The following is a 10,822-nucleotide window of genomic DNA, read 5'->3' on the forward strand; positions in this document are numbered from 1 at the left end:
ACAAAACTAAGGAAACAAGAAACGAAAAATAATAAATTAAAGATAATTAGCATTCAACTTCTCATTTTACGTTTCTCATTTACTTAATTATGGTTATGGTCTCATACGGTAACTTCTGTAGCACTTTATGGCCCGTGTTTTCCACCCACTGCAAACCTATAGAACGTCGCGTTGGAAACTTGTGTCCTATCACTTCCTATTCGTGTACTTTCTTAGAGCCACAGCCACTCACTGCACAACCTTTGCGATCCATTATGTTATTCTTTGAGTGTCACATGTGCATCATTTTGCAGTGACATCACCAGACAACAAGTGACAGTAATGACAACAAACAGTTTTCCGCGCACGCGCTTTTTACACCAATTTGCGCCATCTACGATGGGCAGGAGAACTAATTTGACTCCCCTCGCTGCCTCTCAACCCTCCGCGCCAAAGTTCTAAATTTCGCCATTTTCTCTTATTGAGTTGAGCGAGCCTGGCTAAACCTCTCGATGCATCCTGCCTGCATCTCGTATCATGCTGGGGCTTGCCGAAAGGTATTCTTAGCATGCGTGTCTTATTTGCAGGAATTTGTTATTTTGTTTGCAACTCCTACGTCTGGCTTTTATACATACAAAGGTAATATAGCGTGAAAAGTATTATTTAAGACATTCAATTTATAAGTTTTAATAATCGCAATTTTTATGGTAAGTTTCAGTTATTTGACAATATATAATGAATATAAACAAACTATTATTTTTAGGTTATATCCTTCATTCATATCGCCTGACGCGGACATTTAACGAAATTTCTTGTCGCGGATTTCTTCAAAACCGGTGTGCATTTTTTATTTTATAAGGGGAAATTATGAATGACCAAACCGAAAAACCCTTCGATACCCGAGCTGTCAGAGTGAGTACAAGATTGATAATAATATGTAGGGTAAAAAGGGGTATTACCGAACCCCTTCTAGTGAACGACACTGTGCAATGAAAATGCTTTAATTAAAATTCGAGATACAGAAAATAGGATATTTGTACATGAATAAATATTCTATTATGTATACAATTTGTATTTCAATATTTATTCAATACAGAAGGACATGTTGACACTATAAAAATTAGTCATGACGTTAATTTGAAAGTCCTCTGAAAGCTAGGAGAAAAGTTATTTCTTATTTTATTACTTTCAGCCCTACCGAAAGAAGTCCCTGAGTTTTCTTTAGCGAAATAATCTGGCCCATTTGAGTCTTAAACAAAGTCGATTTGAAACATAATAGTCTTTGAGATAGTTTGAGAGATTTGGGTCCTTTTCAAGAATCTTTTAGTGGTCCTTTTAAGAGTGGTGCGACGGTAATATAATGTTCCTTTTGTATTCGTCACTTACTGGGCGGGCAGAGTTATTTACAGTAGTTGGTCGTGGCTAATCCGCTCTCCCTTTTTAAATTTCTCTTCAAATTATTAACACTTTTTTTTAATTGTTGAATTTTCGCATTATACTTATTTATAATTATAACTTATATACTGATATACAATTTTCTATTTGAAGTCAAAAATGTTGTCTTTTTTGGCGTATCTCATTCCATTTACGAAAAACGTTCTATTAATTCTAATTTTAAGTATTAAAAAAAAAAGTTAGATATCTGAAGTCATCGAAACCCGTAGATTCCAAATTATTATGTTTTAGGCTGTTAACTATGAAATCAAAAAAATATCTACTTCTAAATTTTAATCCGAAAACTTAACAAAGGACCCTTGAGTGTCGGCTACCCGTTTCTCTATTGAGATAGCCTCTCTGCTTGTTATTTATGATCGTATTCTCATTTCAATTTCGGAAAGGATATTTTAAGGGCGATTTCCATTTCATCGCGGTGTACCTGCTCGTCTTACCCTCTCCACTCGACTTCTCCTCGCGTCTCTGAGCGAGATTGCTATGCCGGGCTTTGCCAATGGGGGGGGGGGTTGTCCTAATGGGGCATAAAATGCCATGCATAAAAATGTTATAGTTTTGCAATCAGCAAATTGAAAATATCATATTCGGAATCTGTGTTTTTTCGCGATTCAAACGATATGTAACTTGCAATTAAAATATTGAAATTAGACTAAGTTATGGCAGATATTAGTTTGTTTTGACCCTGACTAGATAGCGTTATGGAATTTTCCGTAGAATAGTTGAAAATGCATCAGTTTATTTGGTTGAAAATTCGCCTGTTGACAATTTAATAGAATATAGGGATTTTCATCCAACTGCCTAGAAGAATATTATACTTGAAACCAAATACTTATATTTTCCATGTTATAATCTACTATAATAAGTATATTCATCTTAATTCTATTCCCTGGAAAGTGAAGTTTAATTTCCTTTTAATAAATTGCCCTTGTGCTTAATACACCAGTGTGGCCTTTATTTTTCAAAATCCTTTTTTTCACCCCCTAGTTCTGTTCGATTGTCCAAGAATCGACCATCATTTGTAATATTATAAAATTAATGCGTATGTCTAAATCTGTAAATGTATAATAAATAACTTATATTGTGTACTGTTTTGTTAAGGATTCGTCTTTCTGGTTTAAAAATTCAAGTACTTGGTTTCAAGGATAATATTCTTCTAGGTAGCTGGGTGAAAATCCGTATATTCTATTAAATTGTCAACAGGCGATTTTTCAACCAAATAAACTGATGCATTTTCAACTATTCTACGGAAAATTTCATGATGCTATCTGGTCAGGGTCAAAACAAACTAATATCTGCCATAACTTAGTCTAATTTTAATATTTTCATTGCAAGTTACATATAGTTGGGATCGCAAAGAAACACAGATTCCGAATATGATATTTTGAATTAGCTGATTGCAAAACTAGAACATTTTTATGCATGGCATTTTATGCCTCATTGGGACAAAGGAGGCCCCCCCTCTGGCAAAGCCCGCCATAGCAATTTCGCTCAGTCAGGGACGTGAGGAGAAGTCGAGTGGAAAGGGTAAGACGAACAGGTACACAGCGATGAAATGGATACTGCTTTATTTTAAAGCCTTCAGACCATTTAAACGAGCTTCCTGAACCTTTAAAAATATCTACCTGAGTGCCTGCGGAGAATTTCTTTGAGCTTCTTTAACCTAAAGAATTTTTAGTATATACTCAAAGATTCTTTTCGGTAGGGAGAGGTTAAATGATTATGTTTTGAAATATAATTAAATAAATATTAGTCTTAAATTTGAGTAGATTTAATATATTTAAAACATTCTTATTGTAGGGAATTATACGAATTTTTTGGTAAAACATTATAATAGCGGCTTCTCCAGTATGTCCCTTTAAACTAACTAAGGAAAAAAACTTGTTACAATTCGATGAATTCTAATTGAGAAAGGTGGAGGAAGAGCAGTTTCAGACCTCAAGATATAAGAAAACAAAAGGAGCAAGAAGATTTTTGCAACTTTTTCATTGTTTCTAATTATTAAAATGTACGAAATAGTATGCACCTGACTGACAATATTCAAACAGATGCCGTCAAAATAAACTCGATTAGGATTAATCGTTAGTCGTTAAGGCAGTGATAGTAGTCATGCGCACAAGGTGCATCTCAGCCTGTTTTTTTTCATAAAGTGATAATATGATTTGAAAATGCTCCTCCCCCGCCTTTTTTTATTTAGAATTCATTGAATGTAAAGAAGAATTGATTAGTTAGTTTAAAGAGCCATGCTGGAAAAGCCGCTATTCTAATTTTTGGATTTTTGACCCTCAAAAGTCAATCACCGGCACTTCAGAATGAATTTGGAAAATTCGTGAACTGATTAAATGAACATAAGCATACAATATCGAAAGTATTCATTCTCGACAAAAACAACGTCTTTTCTTCTAAAAACACACATAATTATACAAAATTATGTTCTTTATTATCTAAAGCAAATAAATACATCGAATTATTTAAAACTAACTTTATAAATTCTTTTATAAATTATAAATCAATATCGATGTCGTTCACTGAATTTGAATAATTAGTTAAAAATAAAGATAACAATAGTTTGGCAAAGAATAATTATATTACTGGTTACTGCCTGAAAACGGGGAAAAATGTGCCTTTTCAGATTAATTCATCTTCGTTACCATACAATAAGCATATAAATTAATATTCTCCTTTTTCTAAAAACTTTTTTTTGAAATGTCGGTAAAACCTCTGTTTATCCTATTTCCTCATACTAATTGAGTATAAAAACGGTTGAGGCTAGACGTCAAACGATCTTACAAAACAATGTTATGTGAAGAGTAAAATAAATTCCGTGCGATAAGCACCAATCCTTTTTATATGCTATTCTGTACAGTTAACACAAATATTTCCTGTACAAATAGACACTTTGAAAAGAAATATTTATAATTTCAATTTTTTAGGTCGGGGAAAATTGTCATTAATGATAACATATTGACTCATGTTAAAAAAAAGTCGTAGTTCTATTAACCGCGCTTCAAGAAGAAGTTGAAAGCTATTTAGAAAAACAATATATTTCACATGCACATTTAACACATAAAATATTAAATGTTCGTTTCAAACAACACACATTTAAATTTCTGATTTCGTTACACCGCCGACAATTTGTTTTAGTTGATATAAATTCTAAAGTACAAAGAATTTATTGGTCGACACTTAGAAGTTCATTAATATAATTAAAAATGAGATATCTGTAATATATTTTATTAATTTAAACAAATTTTGTAGGAAGCCTTGTCCGTTACACCAGTAGCATTTTATTTCTCCTAACACATTTTCTCATTTTTGCGAGGAACTTACTGCTAATATTACAAATTAGAAAGAGGGCCTTCCATTAAACTCTCAATTAGGATATTGGTTACGGCGGCATTAGCTTCGCAGTAAATCTAGACTGGGGAAGAGTCTTGGTGTTAAGCCATTTCGAGCGGGGATAGCACTCGAATGGGTGACCATCTGCGAGGTCGACTAGGTTTTTGGTTTCTCTGCGCTTATGTCGACCGGGAGGTTTGGCATCGACGATGATTGTGTACATCTGATGGCAAGACACATCGTCGTCCTAAAATTATAGTACGCCATTATCCTCAACTGGCAAACTGAGAAAACGAGGTTCAATTTTTAAGCATAATATACTCTATTAAAACATCGCCAAATGTTGAAATAAGTTATCCATAGAAAATTATGTGCAATCTAGAATATATTAGAATAAATTGTAATATTTTTATAAGTGTATTTTAGCTGATGTCGAAAATTGTTTTAGGGCATGACTTAATATGAGGTTCAAAACATTGATTTTTCCTTCAAATGATAAGTACGCTATGGCCACTAAATGTTTATAAATGAATCATTTATAATGCATTTTCCAAGTAAACAGTTCAACAGAATGATAGGTTACATTATTCTATTCTGCCGCCCAAACAAGAAAAGTCGTAAGTACATTTTGGATGAGTCCGCTGCCATTCAAAGTTTGGTTAGGTTGGCAGGGGACTCATCCACAATGTAGTTACTATTTTTCTTGTTTGGATGGTAATATAACATTGAACACTTGAAATCAAATGACTTATTCCCAATTTATTGATTTTCGAATAATATTCCGATGGTTAATTTTAAGATTAAACATATTTCTGAAAATGGTTATCTCTTAACCCTTATGCCAACATCGAAAAAATACCACGTACGCTAACACCCAGGGTACCTGGGTACCCACTCACTGAAATGCTTAGGTATAATTATTCTACTTCGTGGAATTCAATCCCTTTGCTTCACATTTGATAATTATGAACTATGATAAGATATTAGGAGCCTGTCCAAGTATATATAAACCCTTTATTATTAGGGTGGCCACATGTCAGGGAAGCCAGGGAAAATAAAGTTTGTCAGGGAAATGAAGCAGTTGTCAGGGATAATAGAAATTTATATGTTTTTATAATAACTTCCTAATATCAATATTAATATGTTTTCAATGTGCATCCTTTAAAAATATAATTCGATTCTTATTTTTTTATTTGTAGTTATTTCTTTATTTACAGTTGGGATACATATCTTTTAGTTAATTATTCAGGTCAGAAAACTCAGCGGCTTTACAATGGGTTATAAATCGCTTTTGTAAAATCAAACCTTATTTTTTAAAATTACCCCCTGTAATGAAAAAAAGTATTAAAAAAATTACTACGCTAGATTTTTTTCTATTTTTTTTTTATTTCCAATGTGATATTAACACTTTTGTAAAATCAACCCTTATTTTAAAAAGCAACCTCCTGTGCTGCAACAGCGTATTTAAAAAAAGGAAACTATCTAAATGGAAAACACTTATAAAATATTAACACCGTATTTTTAAAGCATAACTAAGGAGCAAAATTATGACTGATGCAGACTGATGCCAAAAATTTTGTACTTTAAATTCTGGGATTTTTGTGCTCCTATTTTTTGTGTTCTTTCTTTATTTTTCAATGCCATATAAATTGCTTTTGTAAAATTAACCCTTCTATAAAAAAGAAACATCCTGTAATGAAAATACGTATTGAACAAAGTCGATATCGACATAGATAAGTTGAAATCATTTTAAAATCCTAAAAACCACTTTTGTGAACAGGGATGCTGGGGATCTACATGTATATTTTAAAATACCTTTTGGCTTTTATCTGTGTTTTATCTTTGATGTTTTATCTATGAGAACCATTTGCCCAAATCACATTCGAAAAAATGCATTCTGTTCTGTACAAAATTGTTATATAATGTCAATAAAATTAAGATTAACTTCACAATAAGGGCAGTTTTATGGGTTTAATAAAACTTGATCATTTACATCATTGAGTCGATAAAAAAATCAAGTGAATGATCTACCTGGATAACGTTGAACTTGTATGGGTTTCCCTAATGCAGTTGTTTAGAAATGTACATAGTGTACCACTAATCAAATTCAGATGAATTTTGCGATAAGGTTAGTTTTATGGGGATACTAAACCTTGATTCGTTACAACCTTAGGTCGATAAAAAAATCATGTGACCGATCTCCCTGGATATGGTCGAATTTATATGGGTTTCACTAAGGTAAGTGTCCTAAAATGTACACATTCTACTACCAATCAAATTCAGACCAATTTCGCGACAAGGGTATTTTTTTGGGGATGTTAGAATTTCATACCTCGGAGCATTGGGTCTGTCGGAAACCCAGGTGACTGATATACCTGGATATGTTCGAAATTTGTGAAGTTTTGATATTATCAGAGTCGAAAAGATTCTCAACGACCTTCTCATCAAACGAAGTCATATTTCACGTTAGGGGTGGTTTCCTGGGACAGTTGGAACATAATTCCTTACCATGTTAACCCGCTGGAAAAATCAAGAAACCCAACTAACTTAATAAAATCGAATTTTCACAAGTTCGAATCTTGAATATTTATTAGCAGAAAGACCACGACCCTGTATTTGAAGGAGATAATAAATTGGCGACTTGATATTATGTGACATTTATGTACAGAACGAAAATGTTGATGCCAAGCATCCCTAGTCACATGTCTGCTTTTTAGGGTTTTAAAATTATTTCAACTTATCTTTAAAAATAGTTTTAATCACTATTTGAAAAATATTATTTTAGAAAGTCTTTTCTCAAAAAATTTTCAATCATTCTGAAAATTTAGATTGTTCGTTATATAAAAATGGATTCTTCTTATTTAAAATTTGTTGTGCTGCAAGTTGTTTAACGGCATTAAAAGATGCATCGAAAAAGGTAAATTATATTTTTCGAATATACATACATAGACTGGAAAATAATTTTGTAAACGATGTTGCCATTTTAGCTTATACATTATGAGGGTTATTCTTGTAAATATTCGGTGTGAGAAATAATTATGCTTGAAAGTAACATTTTACTATTTTATAAGTAATTTCCATCTATGTAGATAACTACTTTTTCCAATACGTGTTTTCATTACATCCTAATAGTTAATGTGTACAATTTTTGGCATCAGTCTGCAGGTTTGTATTCGGATACAAATACGGGGGTTGTTTTTGTAGCCATTAGGGGTGAAGAATAATTTTGCTCCTCAGTTATGCTTTGAAAATACTGTGTTAATATTTTAAACGTATTTTCCATCTAGACAGTTTCTTTTTTTTTTTTAAATACGTTTTTGCAGCACAGGGGAGGTTGCTTTTAAAAATAAGAATTTATTTTAAAAAAATGTTTCATATCACATTGGAAAGCAGATAAATAGAAAAATAAAATAGCCTAGTTATTTTTTTAATACTTTTTTCATTACAGGGGGTAACTCTTCTTAAATAAGAGTTGATTTTACGAAAGCGATTCATAGCGCATTGTAAAGCAGAAAATAGCAAAAAAATGTAACCTAGTCATTTTTTGTAATTTCATGATTTTTTTAGATGGCGCCACTGAGTTGACGGCAAGCTAGCGCCGCCCTGTTTTCTCAAAAATGAATAGTCATCATATGACATTTTGTTTTTAGTTAGTGGCGCCGCTGAGTTGTCCGACTTTAATTTATCCATACTGCCATGTAAAGCACAGTTTTCTGGCTTGTTTCACTATTTTGCTTAGCACATTATTGAAACCTTATTCGTTTTTAGTAATAATTTCCTTTCAGGGAAATTCGTCTAAATGTCAGGGAAAAGTCAGGGAAATTGAAATATTCAATCTTGTGGCTACCCTGATTATTTTTACAGTGAAGTCTCTTTTATCTCTGCGCCCCTGAAACGAAAGTATTCTTTTATCTAACAGCTGGAGGGTCAACGTCGAACTAATAGATGGCCACTTGCTTTATTTTTTAATATATCAGACGTTGCTGCTGTTGCTGCTTACATAATTTATTATGCCAATAATAATGTGATGAAAAAAACGAGTGATCAACGTCGTTTATTTTTACGACAGCTAAGCCAGGAGTTTGCAATGCCTGCCGTAGAAGAGCATTCTCAGATTAAGCAAGTTATGAGCAATTTTTCCACAGAGCTTGCAGTCGACAGCTACATAAAAAAACCAGTGAGAACTGAAGCTGCTGTAAATTCTGCACCTCCAAGAGAATACTGGTAGAAAAGTCGTAACAGATTCCTGTCACATGTGCTATTTTCAAGCCGAAAAAACGAAGGAAAACTAGAAAGTCGTGTTGTGATTGTAAAGAACATATTTGTGATGAAAATTCTCTTAGTAAATTTAAAAGTTAAAAAAAGGATTATTTGGGATATTAAAAAAAAAAAATACCTGGTCATTGAGATGAGCTTTAAACGTATATTTCTATGGGTGGATACCTGGGTACCCGCGGGTTAAAATCAAGTACCTAAAGTTCGAGCTTGATATTTTCATCTTAAGAAGGCTTAAACAATTGTTTTCATTCTCCTATTCAATTGCAAAAAAGTTAAATCGCGACGTTTTAGAGACCTAAGAGCGAATTCCGTAGGGTACCTACATGAATTTTTTGTTGAATAAGTACGGAAGTGGGTGTCATGACAGAGTGCAGGAAATGAGCTTGAGCGGCAGGGAGTTTCCCTGCCCGCCTGTAAACTAAACTAAAACTATCTTCGGGATGAACACGTTTGTCGCAAACAAACTGGCAGTTATTAATTTTTGCACTTTTGTAAATATGTTAGGCTTACATAGTTCAAACTTATAGCAATCAGGACTAAAAATTTTCTAGCTGAAATACAGAGATTCGGATAGACCTGCTTCGACACTATTTCTGGACAATTGGTCGCAACTGCTTATTAATTATTGTAACCATATTCAGAAGAAATCTTTGGTAAGGAGAGGAGAGTTGCAGAACGTGTGGGTAAAATAAAATTTTATTCGTATTGATATTTGAGTAAATTTATCTAAAAATCACATTACTTCCAGTACAGCCGCGGCAAATCACACCTATGACAACGTCTAACCTGTGTGATATACCGCGCGCGCGTGTGTGTATGTGACCAAAATATGAATAGGAATTGATGAATATGACTACTTTAAATACATTGATACATTATACATGATCATCACAAACATGCAATTACGTTAGTAATGCGCCCAGAGACCAGCCACCATAGGCATCGGCAATTGCCTGGCATCTCTGGGGCATACTTTCAACCAAGTTGATGGCACCATTTGGCGAATTTGTGGAGATAATTGCAGCAAAGGGAAAACTTTTCTTCCACGAAGCTTCTGCTTGACTACGCCCCCAAATTTTTGATTCGGTTTGCATCTGGCGACTACGACGGCGAATCTAGTGTAGCCGCAACATATTGCCCCTTCCGTTGGCTACACATCCTTGCTCCGTTGTTTTTATCAATGAGCCAACGTTCTACAGTCAGTAAAAGGCATTTCTTGTAAAAATTGATTATTTCGGGTTGAATTCAAGTATTTATCCTACACCTGTACTCTTACAACATTTTTTATTTCATTTTTATTATCACAACATTTGTTTTCGACAAATGTGCACGATTCTGAAACGACATTCAGTACTATTTTAGCTATGAGTAATACACACCGAATTAATGCGCTGAAATTGTAGCGCTATACTTTGAAAACAATTGCTCAATCTTGAAAACTGTGCGTGCTTATCGTTAACGAATATAGGAGAAATTCGAATTTGATTGCACCTGACTTTTCTTTGGGGTTATTTAAAAAGTAAAGTTTATGCCAGCAAGCTGAAGACCATTGACGAACTCGAAGGTAACATACGAGCCGAAATGGCTGCTATTATAACGCCCGAAATGCTGGCCAAGGTCATGCAGAATGCCCGAAAAAGAGCTGCTTTTTGCGTATCGAATGGAAGGTGGTCATTTACAGTCTGTCAAGTTAAAGCGTGGGTGGCTTTACTCGCAGTCGGTAAGGTGTATCGACATGATTTTGGTGTCAAAATATTAATAAGAGCTCCCTCTTTCA

General features: G+C 33.6%; 1 protein-coding gene across 1 annotated transcript in view; it reads left to right on the forward strand.

Moving 5' to 3' along the window:
* Nucleotides 1-485: 485 nt before the first annotated feature.
* The window catches only part of LOC117176261 (ARL14 effector protein), an 11,825-nt gene continuing 1,488 nt past the window's right edge, over nucleotides 486-10,822 (forward strand). The window contains exons 1-2 of the mRNA XM_033366423.1: nucleotides 486-618; nucleotides 743-891. Of these exons, the coding sequence (XP_033222314.1) occupies nucleotides 847-891 (45 nt within the window). The 5' untranslated portion in view covers nucleotides 486-618; nucleotides 743-846. The remainder of the gene's footprint in view (nucleotides 619-742; nucleotides 892-10,822) is intronic.

This window comes from Belonocnema kinseyi, chromosome 7 (genome assembly GCF_010883055.1).
Source record: "Belonocnema kinseyi isolate 2016_QV_RU_SX_M_011 chromosome 7, B_treatae_v1, whole genome shotgun sequence".
NCBI lineage: Eukaryota > Metazoa > Arthropoda > Insecta > Hymenoptera > Cynipidae > Belonocnema > Belonocnema kinseyi.